This window comes from Pleurodeles waltl, chromosome 6, assembly GCF_031143425.1.
Source record: "Pleurodeles waltl isolate 20211129_DDA chromosome 6, aPleWal1.hap1.20221129, whole genome shotgun sequence".
NCBI classification, from domain to species: Eukaryota; Metazoa; Chordata; class Amphibia; order Caudata; family Salamandridae; genus Pleurodeles; species Pleurodeles waltl.
Window position 1 is genome coordinate 7653188 of NC_090445.1, and position 21967 is coordinate 7675154.

The 21967-nt window shown below is 48.4% G+C and overlaps 1 protein-coding gene across 6 annotated transcripts in view; it reads left to right on the plus strand.

Moving 5' to 3' along the window:
• The window catches only part of GOLGA2 (golgin A2), a 236504-nt gene that overhangs the window by 24932 nt on the left and 189605 nt on the right, over nt 1-21967 (plus strand). For 3 of the 6 annotated variants that reach the window (XM_069236974.1, XM_069236975.1, XM_069236977.1), the window contains 4 exons: nt 10205-10342; nt 12059-12102; nt 12236-12299; nt 20674-20733. In XM_069236974.1, the coding sequence (XP_069093075.1) occupies nt 10205-10342; nt 12059-12102; nt 12236-12299; nt 20674-20733 (306 nt within the window). The remainder of the gene's footprint in view (nt 1-10204; nt 10343-12058; nt 12103-12235; nt 12300-20673; nt 20734-21967) is intronic. The other 3 variants (XM_069236978.1, XM_069236976.1, XM_069236979.1) reach the window with 3 other exon arrangements.

Sequence of the window (21967 nt, forward strand, 5' to 3'; positions counted from 1 at the left end):
TGGCTAACATGGGGCAGCAGCACAGAAGATGTAACCAACTTTCGTGCTTGTAGGAGCAGAGTCTGCAGGCTCTTTTGTCCCTGTGTGCAGGCCAGGAAGAATTAAAGTCCTTGATTGACAAGACTAATGTTCGCATGTAAAGAATCTGGTGTCGAATTCCTGCATTTATGGCTTCTAGGAGGTATGGCTCAGGGGCCCCGATCAGATTATAGTTGTTTAACACTGATACTGCTGATGGTGATTTGGCTGAGAGTAGATCATGCTCCCTTGAGATTTCCTTTACCCTTCTGTTGATTGATTTTTCCAAACACTGAATGTCAGTGTCTGCTAGTTGAATGGAGACGCTCATTTGAAAGTTCTTCAGTGCTTTACTTAACTGCGTGTGCCACGAGTTTCAAAGATAGTCCTCAAATGATGTGTTAGTGAGAGTGAGAGTGTTGGCCTTCCTGAGCCTGATGTCATATTTCTGGATGGCAGCTTGGCAGTCTAACTGCTGCGACACAAGGCCCAGTTCCATTCTGAGCCTGAAGCGGCAGGTGTGCTTCGGTTGTTAAAAGGATTCTCAAGTGCGCTCTACAGTGGGCTTGTTCTAAGGTGACTTCTAATGATCTAGGAGATGCCAGGTTGCCGTATTGCAGAGCAGGAAGTAGGGTCGCATTTGTTACCCTCAGTATTGGGGCTGACAAAGCGCTTCTTAGACGATTTCTCAGCGGGAGATCCCGTATGAGATGGCAGCAGCTTTTAGTCTGATAGCTTTTTTCTGTCTCCCTACCCCATTATATTTCCTGGCTGTGTTGATGGTCTGTCTTCCAAGGTGCCAAGGTATGATCTTTTTGTTCTTGTACCTTCCAGATACAAGGACTTTTGTTTTTCCTGGTTTGCTTGGAGCTGGTTGGCTATGTTGACTATGTTGAAGGTGTTGGCTATGTTGAAAGTGTTCCTTACTGAGACTTGGACCAACTCCACCTCGGGACCAGACATCGCCATTCCCGACGGATACAGCATCCTAAGGATGGACCAGCCCTTCCTCCCAGGCGGTGGACTCGCCATCGTACACAAGTTGTCACTACGTGTAAAGGCTGTCCCAGAACAACCATGCACCACCATGGAACACCTTCATTTACTGGTCCACTCCAACCACAACTTCTCTATCCGCGGCACCTTGGTGTACAAGCCACCTGGCCCTGGCCCAGCTTTCATAGACTACGTTGTAGACATCGCTACCTCCCAGGCCCTGTTGTCAGACGACTACCTCCTCCTCGGAGACCTGAATTTCCACCTTGAGGACCGTGCCGATCCAAACACCACCGCTCTACTCGACAACCTCGCCACCCTCTGCCTCAGAAAGCTGGTCTCCGCACCCAGACACATCGCAGGATACACACTGGACCCCATCTTCACCTCAAGCAACTGGATCACCATCAAGACCATTTCCACCCCAGACTGGACCGACCACCGCTGCATACACTGCACCCAGCAGCCACACATGCACCCCCAGGGTCTCTCCCAAAGAAAATGGAACAAAATCACCAACAAACGACTCACCTCATTGCTCGCCAAATCCCTCCCTCCGATGACATCAACACAGCAGCGCGCAATCTGAACGCTTGGCTCACTGAATGTGCCGGCCTTCTAGACCCCTCCAGCTAACCTCGGCCAAACACGTACCTAAGAAAGACAGCTGGTTCACCACCAATCTCCAAGAATCGAAGCTTACCCGCAGACGTTTAGAGAAAAAATGGAGGAACAGCCAAACCAGCAAAGACCACACCTCCTTCAGAGCCGCAACCACTGCCCTCCGCCGAAAAATCAAGAACACAAGGAAGGACGCACTCCGGGAGCGCATCAACTCCTCCACACATAACTCTAAGGAACTCTTCTAACTCATCAATGAGTTCACAGACACCCCTACCCCCTCTCCGAAGACACTAGCATCCCCTTGTCGCAGGCCCTCTGCCACAAACTTGGCACCTTTTTCCACCGCGAGATCCAAGACATCTAAGTCCGTTTCCTCCCGGAGAATCCTGGCACCGTAACCTATGACCGACCCACCCCCGCCACAACCCACCCATACCATCCACAACTAGTCCATGCTCACCACATAGGAGACAGCATCATGAACAGCACGCAATCCGGAGCCCCCAAGGACCCCTGCCCACACTACATATCCATCAGAGCCAGCGCATCCATCGCCCCGAGTTCCGGCACACAATGAACTGCTCCATCAACACTGGCACCTTTCCCGAGGACTGGAAACATGCCGAAATAAGCCCTCTTCTGAAAAAACCTTCTGCCGACCCATCAGAACTAAAGAATTTCTGGCCCATCTCACTGCTACCATACCCCACCAAAGTACTGGAGAAAGCAATCAACGCACAACTACGGAATTTTATCGAGACCAACAACTCCCTGGACAGCTCCCAGTCCAGCTTCCGCAGCAACCACAGCACAAAGATAGCCCTTCTGGCAGCCACCGACGACATCTGATTACTCCTAGACTGCCCCCACACCACAGCGCTCAGTCCTTGACCTCTCAGCATCCTTCAACACAGTCTTCCACAGCACTCTACGCACCAGACTCCATGACATAGGAATCCACGGAAGAGCCCGGGAATGGATAAACTCTTTCCTTTCCGGGAGGACTCAAAGGATCAGACTCCTGCCCTACACATCCAGACACACAAGAGTGAACTGCGGAGTCCCCCAAGGATCCCCACTGAGTCCCACACTGTTCAGCGTGTACATGGCCCCTCTTGCAGCCATTGTCAGAAGCCTTGGTATGAACATTGTGTCATATGCCGATGACACACAACTCATTTCCCTCACCGAAGACCCTGACACGGCCAAAAGGAACTTCCACTCAGGAAGGGAAACTGTCGCCACCTGGATGAGAGAAAGCTGCCTCAAGCTCAACTCCGACAAGACTGAGCTCATCATCTTTGGAAACGCCACCTCAGTTTGGGACAACTTCTGGTGGCCCACATCCCTCTACGCCTCCTTGTACCTGCTGAGCACGCCTGCAACCTAGGCATCATCCTTGACGACTCCTCCCTATCCATGACCTGCCAGGTAAACTCAGTCGCCTCCTCCTGCTGGCACACACTCTGCAAACTTATGAATATCTTCGTAGGGATCCCAGCAGACTGACATAGGGCAGTCACCCACCCATTAGTCACAAGCAAGCCCTCTATGCCCACACCTCGACTAGAAACATAAAAAATCTACTACTCATCCAGAATGCCACCACCCGACTCATCCTGGACCTCCCACGCAGAGAACACATCTCCCAATTCCTGAGAACCCTCCACTGGCTCCCGGTCGAGAAACAAATCACCTTCAAGCTACTCACCCACACGTACAGCCATACACAATGCAGGACCATCCTACCTGAACCACTGCGTCTCCTTCTACACTGCCACCAGATCCCTCCGCTCTGCCCAGATGGCCCTGGCCACCATCCCTTGTATTCGTAAAACCACCGCAGGAGGACGATCCTTCAACTACATTGCAGCAAAGAGCTGGAACAATCTCCCCATGCACCTCAGACAAAGCCCATCGCTCACCATCTTCAGAAAGAACCTCAAGACATGGCTCTTCAGATGAGGCCCCTTCCCACTACCCCCCCAGTGCCTTGAGATACTCACGGGTGAGTAGCCGTGTTTTACAAAAACTGATTGATTGATTGATTGAATCAGGGCGTTTAGTGGTCGTTGTAGGCCGGTTTTCGTGCAGTCCATTATCAGTGTCATCAGTGTATTGGAAGATTTGGAATTTTGCGAGGCCAATCTTTGGTAGATCCGGGCTGCTAGCCTTCAAGTGTTTCCCTAAGTCTGCTGTGTACAAGTTGAACAGCAGCCCTCCTGTAGGCCTCTGTTAGTTTCTATTTTCTGAGACATTGTACCTGGGCCTGGTAAAACTTGGACCCAAGTGTGAGTGTCCAGTTAGCTAATAGCTCTTAGGAGTTGTATGGGGATTCCCCATGCTGAAATCCTTCCTCTATAGGATTTCATAGTCCACTCTGTCAAAGGCCGCACTGTACTGTAATCTACGAAGCAGCAGAATAGCGGCTGGTGATTGGTATTAGCTGCTTGCTCCTGCAAGTATGAGAGCACCACAATGTTGTCCACTGTTGAGGCCCCAGGTCTAATCCCTGATTGAAATAGTGGCAGGATTTGTTGCTCCTGTACCCATGCTTCCAATTGGCCCAATAACTAGCGAGCGTACATTTTTGCCTCCACCTCCAGGAGACCTATTAGTCGATAGTTTGATGATAAGTGAGCGGTCCCCCTTTTTTGAAGATTGGGCAGAGTAGAGACCCTTTCCAGGAGTCCAGGACAGTGGCCAGCTGATAGATGCTGTTAAAATACTGAGACAGTGTCCCTGCCCAGTCCAGCGGAGATCATTTGAACAGGAAGGCTGGTAGGCCATTCGGCCCTCGGGCGCCATCCTTCCTAATGCTCCTAATGGCAGTCTCTATCGTACTAACGGAGAAGTGGTTCATCTCCGTGCCTTTTGCCTCTTCTGGGGCAACTAGCTGATCAGCTTCGCTCGCTAGATTTTCTTCTACGGTTTACGAGGGTGTTTCACTGTGAAGGGGGGATGTGCACTGGGTCTTCTCAAGCCTATTGCTGGTAATGCCCGGTTCCGGTTGGATGGCTGTGTACAAATGTGTAATGTGAGAGACCCAAGTGAGCTCTCCAACACCATTCTCCCTAGACACGTGGCCGTTCCTTATCTTGTTAACATGCCCCCAGAAACGGACGTGATTTGGGTCCTTTAGAAGCTGGAATATGGTTTACCATTCTTTCTGGTCTTTTGCCACCTTGCTTTCCCATGTTTCTTCAGTAATCTTCTAATGTTTGTTATCTGAGCTGCTGTGTCGTGTGTGGGATTTTGTCTGAGCTTGCGTAGGGCTCTACGAAGCACCCGTCTTGCCTTGAGCATGTTTTTGTCCAGTTGTAATGTCACGCTTTTCAAGGCCGGGTGAGAAGGGTAAACACCTGATGGCTTGCCGTGCAACAAAGAGATAAGATCGCCCACTGACTTATCCCACCATTCAAGGTTCAGGTTAGGCTCCTGATGATGAGATTTTAACCATAAGCCTATTTTGGGTGAGTACTCTGGTCTCTACTTGATTCTTCTTACCAATTGTACCTTCCAGTGCCTGTTGATGCCCCTACCACAGAGTTCAGTTCTCCTGCCTGAACTTGTAGGTCTGTGGTACATCTCAGCAGGTTATGATCGCTCTCGGACTTCAAAGTGGCTAAGTCTCTGCATGATCTTTTCTGAGAGTTACACATAGTAGTTGAGCCTCCCTTGAAAGATGGGGTAGAGGGGCTTCCTTTCAGATTGTCCACCCACTCCTGGCAGGTTGAAGTTAATTTGAAAGGTAAGAAAACGTTTTGCAATGGTTGGCGGCCTTTGTTTCAGGGAGTGTCCTCCAGTTATACATCTAGCCCACTTACATTGAAGTCTCCCAACATGGCTATTTCACGGCCGGGCTGACTAAAGATGAGTTTCCAGATTCTCCAGGAATTCGAAGATTGACTGAATGTTTGCTTTTTTTTTTTTGAGTGTTTATATAGCAGTTGATCAGTATCAAGTCTACCTTCTTTCCAGCGATGTTCACACTGCTGATGGAAATTACTTGGCCGTTTTGCTGTTGATTGTCAGCTCAGTGGCTGCCAAACAAACTGCATGCTTGATAAAGGTAGATAAGCCACCAGAAAGGCTGTCCAAAGATACTTGGGAGATGGAACGTGTTCCCAGGTTTCTTGCATACAGATTATGTCATTTGAGTTTAAAAAAAGACCTTGCTTCACTGGACCTAGCAGTGCTCCTGAGACCTGCCACGTTCCATGACAAGATTGACAGGGATTTGGATGAGCTCAAAGGGTTGAGCTCTATGCCCTGCGTAGTGCTAGGACTTATACCTTGATCCTTCCCAGTTCCTCTGCTTACTTTATGAGAGTGAGTTTGTGGCCATGTGGACCTCTCTTCTGTTTTGTGAGCAGGCTATGGTTATAGTCTGCGGGCCTACATTGGTAGGGGTCCAATGATTTAGTTCGAGGGGCGATATCCTTGCCAGCAGGGGCATGATAAGTTGTATTTGCCACTAAATAGTGGGCCTGCTCTCTGCTGCTCTTGTGGCTGCTTGCGCCTGCTGTCTCCATGCGATGTAGTTGTTGCTCGCTCCTTGCATTTATTTGCTGAACGGGATAGTTTTCCTGTGCGCCTTGTGGACTGGAATACTCCCTTGCGCCCTCCTTGCTGCAGGGGTCTGTTGACATCTTTACTGGGATTGCTTTTGAGCAAGCCCTTATACCTTAAATTCCCTGATCCGGAGAGGCTTTCTGGTCCCTTGGGCTCCCTGGAGTCCTTGCTGATCATCTATTTCTGTTTTCAGCTGGTGAAATAAGCCCAGTGGCTTCTTCTGCATCCTGCCCCCTGGAAGGAACCATCTTTGTTACTGATATTTGTTCTTGTACTTGAGCAGGCTGTGGTGTCTTGGTTGTGCCTAATGGTAGTATTTGTACTTTGGATATGCTTCCCCTTTACCTTCGGAAGGAGGCTAGCAGTGGTTCTGCCACTTGTTCTTGTTGCTGGCCTTTTTTTGTTAATCGTGTCTGGAAAATTGGGAACAGCTTTGCTGTGCTACTGTCTTCCAGAGCTTCAGAGGCGGTATATGTTTTCTGCCTTTTATCAATACTACTTTGGCTTCTTAGTTTCTGAGCTTTCTTTTTTAAATTTTTCTTCTCTCCTTGTGAGGCCAGTGGTTAAAGCTTGAATGAGCTTAGTGGGTGAGTTGCTAGATTGTGTAGAGTCACCTTGATTGGTGGTGACAACTTCAATGCTTGGCTCCGATTTTTCATGCTTAAAGGTCTCTAGTCCCAGACCTGGGGAAGGGATTGTTTCTGAAATGAAGCACTTGGGCCCAGGAGGTAGATGAAAAGGGATGCCTGGTGTTGCCGCTGGTTCTGCTATGCCTGGACCTTGGCTTTAGACTGGTTAACACTTTTGGAGGGAAGATGTTACTACTGCGGTTTCGTCTCTTCTTGCCATTGCCTTGACTGCTCCGACTAGTTTGCCTGTTTACGACTAGAAAAATGCTTTTTGGGATGCACAAACCCAAACTACGATTCGGTAGCTTGTTACCGAATCGCAATTTGGGTTTTGCGATTCGGTATTAGGAAGGGGCGTATTCAGGGTGTCCCTTCCTAATACCAAATCTAAATGGAATATATGCTTTGTTTTGTGATTGTGAATGCGGTCGCAAAACAATCGCAGTTAACACCAATTTCATATTGGTGTTAACCCATTCACAAAGTTGTGAATGCGTGCAAAAATGTTTGAGCAGGCAGTGGTCACACGGACCACTGCCTACTCTTAAAAAATGAAACAAACGTTAAATTTTTTTCTTTTTAAATGCAGCATGTTTTCCTTTCAAGAAAACGGGCTGTTTTAAAAAAAAAAAAATTAAAAGCAATCACAGACCACAGACATGGTAGTCTGCTGAAACCAGCAAGCCACCATCCCTGTGATTTAAGCGATTCCCGGTGGGTCGCAAATTGTGACCTACCTCATTAATATTAATGAGGCAGGTCTGTTTGTGAGCCACCGGGAATTGCGAAAGAAACTCAGTGGAGTTTCTTACATTTGGAATTGCGATTCCCTAATTGCGATTCGCATGGAATCACAATTAGGGAAGCACTATTCCTAATATACGTACATGTGGCCCTAAGTCTCATGAGGGAAATCAAGGCTCTAATGAATGCAAATTTGGTGAGGGGACAATGTCGTGGGGTATTTAAATGTGTCTGGCGTGTAGTCCGGCTGGCCAGTGATAGTGTTGAAAGTCAGGGCACAACAGACCTGTTTGCTGTGATCTGTCTGCCAGTTTTAATTTAATATATTTTTTTTTTAATATTTGAGGTATGTTGTTTGCCCAAATAAGTGACGTGATTTGGTTTTCCATTGTATTACAACAAATATATGGAACATAAATTGGTAAGCTTTCAAGAAAAAATAATAATTTTGGTAATACTCTTAGAATATTTTGCTTGAAACAGATGATCAATTTTATTTGGGATAATCACCTCCATGGGCCTTACATGTTTTTTTTAAGCCTCGAGTGCGTTCCTGGATCGTATGGCAAATATTCAAAGAATGACTTCAGTTTTGAAGTTATTAATCTTGTAACCGAGAAATGTATCATTGCTTTTAAGTTATGCATGATCAGAGTCTAAGTCGGAGGAGGTGAAAATAATCGAGATTATCAGTTTATAATTGTAAATTTGCTAATAAAGGGCTTATTTGGCATCCAGGAATCTCATTATTACTGTGCAAACTAATTTCCAGAGGTTAGATGAGGACCACAAAAACTAGATGGGCATCTTTGCCATTTCCCACAACATATAAGGGCTTGCTAGACTGTTTATTAATAATGAAAGATGTCTTGTGATTATGATAAAGAACCTTTCTCACATTCGTAGTGTTTGAACATCTGAGCCAGTCTATTAACGCCCATGTATAGTTCAATTGAACTGGTTAAGTTACAGATATTGAACACCTATTGAATAAGAATGAGTGTACCTGTCCTTTCATATATATTGAGCTTGGATACGTGGAGGAGCTGGGTGCCCTGTGACAGTGATCCAGGCATGTGTAGGTTAATCAGGAATCGCTTCCTTCATATGCAAAGCAGCAGCGCTTTGGGTAAGGTCATTTAGTCATGGGCTGCGTTGGTGCACAGGTGATGGGCCTGGGAGTGCTTTCTCTCTCTAGAGAGTAAGCCTTTAAATTGTGATGTGTCAAGCAGATAGAAAGACTCCCCAAGAGAAGAGAGGTATAAGGGGTATAGAAAAAAAGGAGTGGGTTGTAGAGAGAAGGTTGCTGGGGATTTAAAGGCTGTGTGCTTGGACAGAATAGTATTCTCTGAACAGTCTAAGCCAAAACCCCTTTTCCCTTAAAAAAAAAAAAAAAGAAACATAGTGTGCCCAGATATAAGTATGGTACCGAGACTAGACCTCATGGTACTGCAAACCAGTCGGGCATTTGGTGCTCTAATATTATGTTAATGCAGTTTTTCTACAAAACATTTTCTCCATTTAGGGGCCTTCAGAGCTCTTTGGTGCAGACGTTGTCTCCTGTGATTTTATCCATGTAGTGAAATGTTTTTTGGGGGATGTAAGTGGAAAGGCCCTGACCTGAATAATGGGAGTTGACAATGTGCCTTTTTCCCTGAGGATGTGCTCTGTAGAGGAGTTGGCCCTGCGGCATCTATTCCAGCAATGTGTAAAATTAGTATGTTTGTGTTGCCTGTGCGAGGTGTATGGCTTGTGGGGTTGTAGGTTGTTTGGCCCTTCCCACCCGTGAAGGGGTCGCCTGTTTCCTGGATCTTCTGAGACCGTATACTTCAAGGGTTGACCACTACCTTTTCTGTCTCTTGGTTCTTGATCATGCAGTTGGTTGAGGGGTGGTGGACATTTCTATTTTTCTCTTAAATAATAAAAACAGATTCAGATTATAGACATCTGAGATTCCTGTTGTGACCTGCAGGATTAATGTATTGAATTTTCAATAGAAGTAATGTTAGCCAGGACATGATCCCAGAGATGCCTAAAACACAAATGCTATATTGTGCTGGGACTCTGCTTTTGTCCAGGACTTCTTGTGAGCAGCACACACTTTGTTGTGTACTTCTTATGATTCATCTTTGTTGTAAAGTTTCTGATGTGCTTCTGCTGCTCATGTGTCCTTACAGGCCCTGATTTTGTTGTGCTGTTGCTCTGTTCCTGTTTGCATTGTTCATTTGTCTTGTGTTCTGTTGCTTTGTGGCTGCCTTGTTCGTAGACTGTTCGCTTCCCCTTGTGTATCTCTTGGCTTGTTTTCAAGTGCATGTAGTGTTGGCGTTTTCCCCATGTTTCATGTATGTTGTTGCACTGCCTTGTCTCATTGTGCATACTGCTGGCGGAACCTTGTCTTGCCCATGCGTTTTGCACGCTCTGTCTTGCAACGTGTTACCTTCTCCACTGCCATGTTGTAGTCTGTTGCTCAGTGCTGTGCCTGATTCTGAATGTTAAGAGTCATGTCGCCTGTCCAGTGGCCTCTTTCTTCATGTTGTTGCCCAATGCCTCCTGTCTTGTTCTGCATGTTGTCCTCTGCCCGGTGTTTTATTTTGTACTCCCTGTTGTGTCTTGCGTAGCAGGCATACATGGAAGGTGACCTGCCTGCTCCCAATGATGAAGAGTTTTCTGGAGATTCCTCCATACACCTCCACGGTAGCAGCCTGACTAACAGTGCCCCGATAACACCGGCTTCTGACCACGCGCCCCCGGCGCAGGTTTGTGCGCATGAATTCCTATTGTGTGTGTCCTGTGACCGTGAGAACACTAACACCATGGTCAAATGTTAAAGTTGAAAGTGGCTTTCTCTCTCCTACCCTTCATGCTCAATTCCCCCTTCCTAATAATACCCCATCCCATAACTGATGCTGCCATTATTACCTTTTGATGCTTCCTTATCCCCGACTGCACTACCCTCCCACCTGGTTCTCATCTCTGCAACTCTACCTTTCCTCACAGTGACTTATCCCCTCTTCTTGTTAGGCTCCATATTCTGTATCTCTCCCCTTCCATAAGCTTTCCTCCCTCCGTTTGCCTCACACTCTTCCCACATTGCTCCTCCCCCTCTCCCTGCACCTTCTCCCCTGCATCATTTTCCCCTCCGTGCCGTCCCCCTGTTTATACCTTTCCCCAGCCCTATGCCTTTCCTGCTTCACTGTCCTTTACTGCTCAGTTCTTTCTGCCCATATATACCTTCTCCCCTTCCTGCACCTTCTGCCATTCTGTGCTTTGTTCCACCACCCTGCACCTTTTTCCTTCCTCCCTCCTCATCCACCCTATTTATCTCTCTCTCGTCTACCCCAGAGTTCTCTTCCTTGTCTGCCCCTTACTTCTTCTTTCTCTGCCCTTTGGTTCTCCATCCTCGACCCCAGCTATGTTGTTTTTTCTCCTCCAGTCAGTGGATTTCTGCTTCCTCCTTCTCTGCCCTGTGATTCTCTTCCTCCTCTGCCCAGTTCCCTTCCTTTGCCTTCTCCACCCGAGGTCCATATTCTGTGTCTTCTCTGCCTATAGTTCTCACCTCCGTCTTTCTCCATCCTGTGCTCCCTGTCTCCACTTGGTGGTTTCTTCTGTCTTACTCTGTCTTGCTGGCTTGCTTAATCCTGCTCCACTCTCTTGGCTTACCTCTTTCTCTTTAACCCTGCGGATCTCTACATCCTCTTACACCCCATGGTTCTCTTCTTTTTCTGCCCCCTACTTCCTCCCACCGTTATCATATCTCCACTTTCCCCAGTTAGCTCACTTCCTTCTCCTTCATCTGTTAGCTTGCTTTCTTCTCCCCTTCCCCCATTTGGCCTCCTTCATCCTCTGCCTGCCCCACATGTCCTCTTGTTATATTCTGTTTCCATGACAGTCCTCGACTGGCACTTACCTGCCCCATTCATTATTTCACTGGCTTGAATCTGTATCTCCTGCTTCACCTCTACTCAAAGCCTCACCATGCTACCACTCATCCCCAAGCCTGCTTTTTGCCACTTTGTGCCTATCATGTTCGTTCTTGTGTTTGGTTTCATTGTAAGTGAAGTGTTGGAGGGTTGCCTGCTGTGGAAGCACTAGTTGTATGTTTCACACATTCTTGCATGGGCACTTGCAGACAGCCTGTCCCTGCAGGCTTGCAAACTTCTGATGATCTTCTGTTGTGCCTGGAGATTATAATGGATGCCCCTTGCTTGCTGGTTCTTGTACCACGTGCGCCTACAGTCGGATAGATTGGAAAAGCTCTGCCATTACTTTCTTTGCCTCGGGGCTGGCAGAGTGGTCTGTTTTTTATTTTCACTTTACTTACAGACTATAGGAAGTATGGCCGCTCCTCATCTCTTCAGCATCTGAAATGTACAGGCTCTTGATGCAGAAATTCTTCCTTATGTTTCTAAAGTTTCAGTGTTTAAAATTCACTTCTTCACTCTGAATTTAACTCTTCTGCCTTTGGTCCTCAGAAAAGTACCTGGGACGATGACCAGACAACTGCAGAGGATAACCGGTGAGCTCTTGCATTCTTTGTAGGATGAAACTCCTCCCCAGCCCCAAATATTTTTTATTCTTCAACACTTGTATTGTATGATCTGTCTCATGAATGATTGCAGCTGATGACTTTTGTGTGACATGTCTTTCAGGTCTCTCACGTCAACTGAAAGTCTGCGCCAGCTCTCGGAGCAGCTCAATGGCTTGGTGTCCCAGGTACAGTTCTGGAGGTGCTGCTGTGTCCCTCTAATGCTGTGTTCTTCTGCGATAGTCCTCAGTATGGGTTAGGGTGTCTTTGGGCCATGTTCTCTTAAAGTGAAGCATCGTCTGGAGCTTTCAGTGGATCATGTGACTGTGGCTGGCAATGAATCCGGCTTCAGCATCTCTGGCGCCTCCGTCCCAAAGTAGCAAAGTGCCACTTGCTTCAGCACTTTCACATCATCGGTGAGGACTAGTCTGAGGTCAGATTGTGAACAGAGCGTTTTAGAAATATTAAAAATGCACATCCAAAGCATACAAGGTCTGCAGTGCACCTTTGTGCGTCGGGTGTCTTTCTTAGGAGACTGTAGTGGGCCTGCACAGGTCTTTGATGCATCGTGTCTCCCCTCTAGTGGAGCATACACACTCTGCTCTGCAGTAGCAGTTGGGTTTTGAGATCTGCGGGTCGGCCGGACGCCGCATTGGGTCATGGTGTTCTTGTGCCATCAGTTACTTTGAGCTGTGCGTTTAGTAGACTACTAGTCACAGAGTATATGCATGTGCTGCTAGTTTTGGAGTGTCATGTACTGCCCGTTGCTCTCACTGTCTGATGTAAGTTTGCTGTAGACCTGGGCCCTCATTTAAAATATTTTGGTTGGTGCTGGACTCTATATCCTAAGCATTAGAAACAGGTCTTTCACAGTATTTCTTCATTAGATTTCCATTTAGATCCTTCAGGTATCTGTGGCACTAGGATTTGGCCATCATTTGATGTGATGGGTGGGTTTAAGCGAGACCGCTTTAAAAAGTTCACTCCCCACATCTCCTTTCGCACCCTTACTTCCAGTTCAGTTGTGAAAAGGAAAAGCCTATTCCAGCTTCTTGTTAGCAGTCCAGAGGCCCACTGTCTTAACTTTCACCCAGACCAGAGTGATCAATAAAATGTCAGTACCCAGCCCCAATAAACAGTTCTATTTGTTCTGCAGAAAACGCTGGCCTGTGTTACTGAAACTGGAGTATATATTTTTTTTTTAAACAAATATACAGAAGTGAATGTGTGCCTGGCATAGCCATTCTGAATAGATGTGATAATGCATTATATTCTCTATAAAGACGCACTTCTTCTGAAATGTCGTTTGAGGATAGAGATCCATCAGACAACTCACTTTTCACGAATAATTTAGGAATCTAACAAATTATAATCAGAAAAGCTGTGCATCTTCCCTTAGAGTTTTAATATGGACCCTCTTCCCTACATATGGATAGCCCCATATATGTAAGTGTTTGTGTCAACTGCGTACTATGCTAGAGTCCATTCCTCTTGATGGTTACTTCTAGATTTGCCCCCTTCTTAGGAACCTCCATTGTGTAGGATTACCACCTTCTGAAGCTGCTGTGGCCAGGATTGTTCCCACTCTGAAACTGCTGTGAAGAGGATTGTTCCCATTCTGAAGCTGCTGTGGCTAGCATTGTCCCCAGCGCAACATCACAAAACCAAATAAAATGATAGACGGAGTGTTGAAACTTTTCAAACACTCATCCCCAGTCACAGATCTGGGTTTAATCCATCGTTATTTTGCTCGCCACGTCACCCCAGTTTGGTCCCAGCCATATGCAAATCTTTCTTGTCCCTGTTCCCATTGGAACAGTCCAGCCCGAACTGCTAGGCCAGGTTCTCCCCGAACAAGAAACAAGCATCCTGGGACTGGTTTCAGGGTATCACCATTCATCAGCCAGGCTAGCTTGAATCCAGTGGCGCAGCGAGCAAGGGACCCACGTCTGGGCATACCCTTCCCACTTAGGGCAACTTTAGCAACATAAAAGGATGATAGATGGAGTACTGAACAATGCAATGTGGATAGAATTGTCCCCTCTCTGAAGCTGCTCTAGATAGGATTGTCCCGATTCTGTAGCTGCTGTGGATAGGATTCCTCTCACTCTGTAGCTGCTGTGGATAGAATTGCTCCCACTCTGAAGCTGCTGTGGATGGGATTGTCCCCACCCTGAAGCTGTGGGTAGGAATGCACCTTCTATGTAGCTACTGAGGATAGAATTGCCCTTACTCTGAAGCTGCAGCGGATAGGATTGTCCCCACTCTGAAGCTGCTGTGGGTTGGGTTGTCTCCACTCTGTAGCTGCTGTGGATATTATCGTCCCCACCCTGTAGCTGCTATGGATACTCAGAAGCTGTGTCGATATAATTGCTCCCACCCTGTAGCTGGTGTAGATAGAATTGTCCCCACTCTGAAAGTACTCTGGATAGGATTGTCCCCTCTCTGAATCTGCTGTGGATAGGATTCCTCCCACTCTGTAGCTACTGCGGAAAGGATTGTCCCCTCTGTTGATAAGATTTTCCCCACTCTGAAACTGTGGATAGGATTGACCCCTCTATGGAGCTGCTGTAGATAGGAATGCCCCCTCTCCGAAATTGCTGTGGATAGGATTACCCTCACTCGAAACTGTTGTGAATAGGATTGCTTCCTCTCTGCAGCTGCTGTGGATAGAATTGTCCCCACTCTGTAGCTGCTGTGGATAGAATTGCTCCCACTCTGATGCTGCTGCGTATGGGGTTGTCCCCATTCTGTAGCTGATGTGGATAGGATTGTCCCTACTTTGTAGCTGCTGTGGATAGAATTGCCCCAACTCTGTAGCTGCTGTGGATAGGATTGCTCCCCCTCTGTAGCTGCTGTGGATAGGATTGCTCCCCCTCAGAAGCTGCTGTGGATAGGATTGCTCCCCCTCAGAAGCTGCTGTGGATAGGATTGCTCCCCCCTCAGAAGCTGCTGTGGATAGGATTGCTCCCCCCTCAGACGCTGCTGTGGATAGGATTGCTCCCCCCTCAGAAGCTGCTGTGGATAGGATTGCTCCCCCCTCAGAAGCTGCTGTGGATAGGATTGCTCCCCCCTCAGAAGCTGCTGTGGATAGGATTGCTCCCCCTCAGAAGCTGCTGTGGATAGCATTGCTCCCCCCTCAGAAGCTGCTGTGGATAGGATTGCTCCCCCCTCAGAAGCTGCTGTGGATAGGATTGCTCCCCCCTCAGAAGCTGCTGTGGATAGGATTGCTCCCCCCTCAGAAGCTGCTGTGGATAGGATTGCTCCCCCCTCAGAAGCTGCTGTGGATAGGATTGCTCCCCCCTCAGAAGCTGCTGTGGATAGGATTGCTCCCCCCTCAGAAGCTGCTGTGGATAGGATTGCTCCCCCCTCAGAAGCTGCTGTGGATAGGATTGCTCCCCCCTCAGAAGCTGCTGTGGATAGGATTGCTCCCACCTCAGAAGCTGCTGTGGATAGGATTGCTCCCCCCTCAGAAGCTGCTGTGGATAGGATTGCTCCCCCCTCAGAAGCTGCTGTGGATAGGATTGCTCCCACCTCAGAAGCTGCTGTGGATAGGATTGCTCCCCCCTCAGAAGCTGCTGTGGATAGGATTGCTCCCCCCTCAGAAGCTGCTGTGGATAGGATTGCTCCCCCCTCAGAAGCTGCTGTGGATAGGATTGCTCCCCCCTCAGAAGCTGCTGTGGATAGGATTGCTCCCCCCTCAGAAGCTGCCGTGGATAGGATTGTCCCTTCTCAGAAGCTGCCGTGGATAGGATTGTCCCTTCTCAGAAGCTGCCGTGGATAGGATTGTCTACACTCTGAAGCTGCTGTGGGTAGGATTGTCTACACTCTGAAGCTGCTGTGGGTAGGATTGCCCCCAGTCTGAATCCTCTGTGGATAGAATTGCCCCAAGTCTGAATCCTCTGTGGATAGGATTGTCCCCACTCAGAAGCTGCTGTGGATAGGATTGTCCCCACTGTGAAGCTTCTCTGGGTTGCATTGTCCCCACTCTATAGCTGTTGTTGTTAGCATTGTCCCGACTATGTAGCTGTTGTTGTTATCATTGTCCCCACTCTGTAGCTGTTGTGGCTAGGATTGCGCCCACTTTGTAGCTGCTGTGGATAGGATTGTCCCCAATCAGAAGCTGCTGTGGATAGCACTGTCCCCACTCAGAATCTGGTGTGGATAGGATTGTCCTCACTCAGAAGCTGCTGTGAATAGGATTGCTTCCACTCTAAAGCTGCAGTGGATAGGATTGTGCTTACTATTTAGCTGCTTTCGGTTGAATTGTCCTCTCTATGAAGATGCTGTGGATAGGATTGTCCCTTCTCTAAAGCTGCTGTGGATAGGATTGCCCCCACTCAGAAGCTCCTTTGGGTAGGATTGTCCCTACTCAGAAGCTGCTCTGGATAGAATTGTCCCCACTCTGAAGCTGCTGTGGTTTGGATTGTCCCCTCTCTGAAGCTGCTGTGGTTTGGGTTGGCCCCTCTCTGAAGCTGCTATGGATAGGATTGTCCCCACTCTGTAGCTGTGGATAGAATTGCTCCCACTCTGAAGCTGTGGATAGTATTGTCCCCACCATGTAGCTACTGTGGATAGGATTGCTTTCACTCTGTAGCTGCTGTGGATATGATTGTCCCCACTGAGAAGCCTCTGTGGATAGGATCATCCCCACTCTAGCTGATGTGGATACGATTGTCCCTACTCAGTAGCTGCCCCAATTCTGTAGCTGCTGTAGCTAGGATTGCCCCCTCTCTGAAAATTGCTGTGGATACGATTACCCCCACTCTGAAACTGCTGTGAATAGAATTGTCCCTACTTTGTAGCTGCTGTGGATAGAATTGACCCGATTCTGTTGCTGCTCTGGATAGGGTTGTTTCCCCTCAGAAGCTGCTGTGGATAGGATTGTACTTAATCTTAAGCTGCTTTAGATTGGTTTGTCCCCTCTCTGAAGCAGCTGGGAATGGGAATGTCCCCACCCTATAGCTGCTGCGAGCAGAGCTGCCCCCATTCTGTAGCTGGTGTGGATAGGATTGTCCCCTCTCTAAAGCTGCTGTGAATAGGATTGTCCCCACCCAGAAACTACTGTGGATATGATTGTCCCCACTACGTATCTGCTGTGGATAGGATTGTTTCCCCTTAGAAGTTGCTGTGAATAGGATTGTGCTTAATTTTTAGCTGCTTTGGATTGGATTGCCCCCTGTCTGAAGCTGCTGGGGATGGGATTGTACCCACACTACATCTGCTGTGGACGGAGCTACCCCCACTCTGAAGCTGCTGTGGGTAGGATTGTCCCCACTCTGAAGCTGCTGTGGATAGGATTGCCCCTCTTTGTAACTGCTGTGGATAGAATTACCCCCAATCTGAATCTGCTGTGGATAGGATTGTCCTCACTCAGAAACTGCTGTGGATAGTGTGAGAAACTGGCATATTGTTGCAGTACCCTCCCACTTTTTGCCTGGTTTCTGAATGCAACTTGGACTGGAGTGCACTGGGATCCTGCTAACCAGGTTCCCAGTGGCAGTGTTATTTCCCTAAAACATTGTAAAAGTGATTGGATACACCTTTAGCTACCACTAGTGAAAGGTACTCAGGTACCCAGGGTATGGGGTACTATGGGTAAGCCCCTGAGGGCAGCAGCACTGATTGTGCCACTCTCAGGAGCTGTGCATCCAGGTGCACCCAGCACTGCCATAGCAAGCTGTGTGTCCTGGTGCAAACCTAAAATGCAAATTCGACATGGCACACTCCCTGTGTGCCCTGTCCACCCTAAACTGCATATGTTATGGGTAAGTCACCCCTCTGGCAGGCCTTTCAGCCCTAAGGCAGGATGCACCATACTATATGTGAGGGCATAATTGCATGAGCAATATGCCCCCACTGTGTCCTTGCCAAACCTGGGACATAGTGAGTGAACAGAGCAGCCATTTTAATATATGTGCATGACACTGGTCAATACTAGTTTCCCAGCTACATAATGGCTAATCTAATCCGGCATTGTTTGGTATCAAACAACTCAGAATGATAAGTTCAAACTGGTACCAGTACTGGATTTATTATAAAAGTACCCAGAGGCCACCTTAGAGGTGCCCCCTACAAAAACTGTTTCCAGCAAGCCTGCCGGATCCAGACAGGCAGTACACAAACCCTGGGGGAGATCCCTGTCTCTCTGGTTTGTGAAATAAAGCCCTTCCTGGGTGGAGGAGCTAACACCCCCTTCCTTCAGGAATGTGCACTGTCCTGGCAGTGAGCTTCAAAGGGCTACCACCCTTGAAACCCAACTCCCAGGCCTGCTGCTAGCAGCACATGGCCTCCCCCTTTGCAAACCCCCACCTCTGGAGGGAGCAAAGGTGGGAAAACCTCATAGAGCGTAGGAGGAGTGGCCTCATTGAGCATGCACCACCCCTAGGGGCTTGCATGCGAAGTGTACCTTTCATTTAATTTTCCTTGATCTTGAAATGGAGGAAAATAACCAATTAGGTTTAGGGAAGTGACCCTTCCCACATGAAGTGGTCACTGAAGTGGGTGTAGCCACCCAAGGTAAGTGTCCCATTGGACACTACCAGTTTCCCTCTAAAACGCCCACTAAATTCAGTATTTAGTGGGCTCCCCTAGACCAAGAATCTAGACTTGAAACAGATTTGAAAAGACAGAGAAGACCAGCACCAAAAGAAGACCACAGCAAGAGAACCGAGGACCTGCTGCACAAGAAAAGGTGCCAAACCTTGCCTGCTGCACCCATGACCCAAAAATCACTGCTGTGGAGGAGCTGGGCACTGGACCGACCCCAAGAAACCCAGGGGACCTCCCTCCTTCAAGAATCCCCCCAGATCTCCCTTCTGAGTGGAGGTACCACTCAAAAACCAAGCAAGAACCAACAAACTGGTGAGGGTCACTTCACTGAACTGGTGATATCTCCGCAACCGGAAGTCGTAGGCAGACCCGACAACACACAGACTACTGCCCGGATGTGACCCACAAGTGTGCCAAGTTTGGTGCACTGCGCCCCCTAGTGGCCGAGTTAGGCAAGTACCCTGGGTACTGGTGAGCTGATGTCGGACAAGCAGAAAACTAGCTCCCTCAGGGCTGAAAAAGGATAGGAAGGAAGCCCCAGTCGAGGGACTTCAGGAACGCCCCGGACTTCCGACCAGAGTGCAGCCCTCAAAGAGACTCAGCTCCATAGTCTCCGTTGCGCACAGCTCCTGGATCTCCAACTCACCCTACACCTGACCGTCCTGGGGCTTGCATCGCGGGATCTGCTGTGTGCCCAGGGCCCCCAACCCCTTGCGACCTCAACAGCCCAAGGGGCCCCCAAGCATCATCTTTAAATCTGCAAACCAGCTTCTTTTCCAAGTGGCCCCTCTCGGTGGCCCTGTACCAAGAACCCCTCCAACGCTGCTCCCGCCGGAAGCGGGAGCCGCCTGAGACTCTCCAGCTGGCACAGTGTGCCCACCAACCACTCCGGCCACCCTGCAAGAGAAGAGACTGGTAACTCAACTGTGTGATTTTTACTGCATTTTTAAAGGTGGCTGTACATTGATTCCAATGGCGCATACTTACGCACAGAAAGACTGACTTTGCCCAAACATTGAAAATTCATAACTTTAAAAGTACTTAACGTATTTTAAAGATCTTGGTCTTAAAATGTATATAAAAGGTTGAAGTATTTTTATAAAATCTGGTCTCGAGTTATTTATTGAGTGAGTGGCGCATGATTGTATTTGTGAGTACAGCAAATGCTTAGCACAGCTCCTGGATTAGCCTAACTGCTCGACCAGCTACCTTAAAAACTGGAGCATTAGGTGGTTTAATGTTTACCTTTGGAAACCAGCGTGTGGTTGCCTGAACCATCTGCATAATGTACTCGATTTGTACACTACTTAGAGGGGGTAGGCGTCCAACAGATAGGATTGCCCCCACTCAGAAACTGCTGTGTATACGGTGGCTTCCACTCTGAGACTGCTGTGGGTAGGATTGTATAGTGGCGTCCCCCCTGAAAAGTGAGTTTATCTTTTCAGAGCCATTGTATGCTATGTGCCATTATGTTTTAAGCAATTCAGGAGAGCATACCTTGTATTTATATGTTGCCTGTATATCATGTCATGATGCTTCCTGATTCCAGGGCAAGATTGTCAGCAAGCATTCTGACATTCTATTGGAAGTCTAAACTGTACACGCCCACCTCTATCCAAATGTCTAATCCCTGTTCTTCTACCTGTTGCTACGAGTCGAAGCCCTGCACTTCCCACCTTTAGTCACAGCTCTGATGTGTGGAAGTGCTGGGCTCAGAGCAGTAATAAACATTTGAAAGGGTCCGATTGTTTATTACTATTCTGAGCCCAGCTTTTCCACCCATTTGCATCTCTGGGCCTTGTCCTTTTTATCTTTAAATATGTCTCTAAGCATCACCCCTCTACCTTTAGGCACAGCTCTGAGCCCTGCCCTTCCACCGTGAGACACACTATATGGCCCTGCTCTATCACCTTTAGATGAAGGTGTGAGCCTGGCCCTTCAAACACAATTACATTTCAATTTTTCTATACTGTCACTTCTTCACCTTGAATTATTTTTTTTCCTTTTTAGACTTCATCTTACGTAAATGGAGAAAACACAGCAGTCAGTAGTAACACCAAAGACCTGGAGGTAATTATCTACCAAGCATCAGAGGGGTTTTCACTGACACTACGTCAACTCTCTTGTCCCATTCTGCGTGCTGCTTGGCCTGCCCCGCCGCCCTCTGCTTGGCCATGCCCCGCCGCCCTCTGCTTGGCCATGCCCCGCTGCCCTCTGCTTGGCCATGTCCCGCTGCCCTCTGCTTGGCCATGCCCCGCTGCCCTCTGCTTGGCCATGCCCCGCTGCCCTCTGCTTGGCCATGCCCCGCTGCCCTCTGCTTGGCCATGCCCCGCTGCCCTCTGCTTGGCCATGCCCCGCTGCCCTCTGCTTGGCCATGCCCCGCTGCCCTCTGCTTGGCCATGCCCCGCTGCCCTCTGCTTGGCCATGCCCCGCTGCCCTCTGCTTGGCCATGCCCCGCTGCCCTCTGCTTGGCCATGCCCCGCTGCCCTCTGCTTGCCCATGTCCCTCCGCTTGGCCTTCTTTGCCAACAGCTACTCTGCCTCCCTTCCCATGTCGTCCTCCTGGGCTGCTTCATTTCCCCTCCCCGTACCAGACCACTTCGCCTCCTACAACCCACATTGCATTACACTCTTCGCATTATCACATTCATTTTCCTATGTCAGGCTTAGCTCTCTGCGCTCTTGCCTCCTCTCTTGCCCCCTTGGTTGTGTCTCTGCCACCTTGTGCCCCCTTACTACCTTATTTTGCTTTCCAGTGGTTGCTGTTTCCTGCTTCAGCCTTTTCTTCTGCCTGTTAATTCCTTTGTTGCTCTATTGACTCTTCTCTGGACACCTTTCCTACTCTCTAGGCTTTTGAATTGTGAGTGCTGCCTCTTCTCCATTCTAGTATGTACAGATGTGCTTCCTCCACACTGATGCTTCACCTGGCAGCAGACTGGAATACATGAATTTGTATAGTGTAGATCGGTTTCTTCAAGTAAAGGAGCCCACAATGCAGCCAAATTATCACTCAGATGCAACGGCCTCACATGCCGTCTAGGCAACTGCTGTGCCACAGGTCGGTGGCTTCAAGCAGTGTGATACTGTAGATCTTATACCTCTGAGGCGGGTCCGCGTATGTTGTCTCAATAGCTTGTGGGCTCAGCAACCTATGCCCTTGTGCGTTCACAGTGATTAGTTTTCAGCACTCCCCTTCATAAATTATCTCCTTGGGAGCTCTGGGATTTCCATGTGAGGAAGAAATAGTCTGACATTGGAGCTTGAGCCAAGTACAAGATTACTCTTCTTACACCGAAGCATTCTGT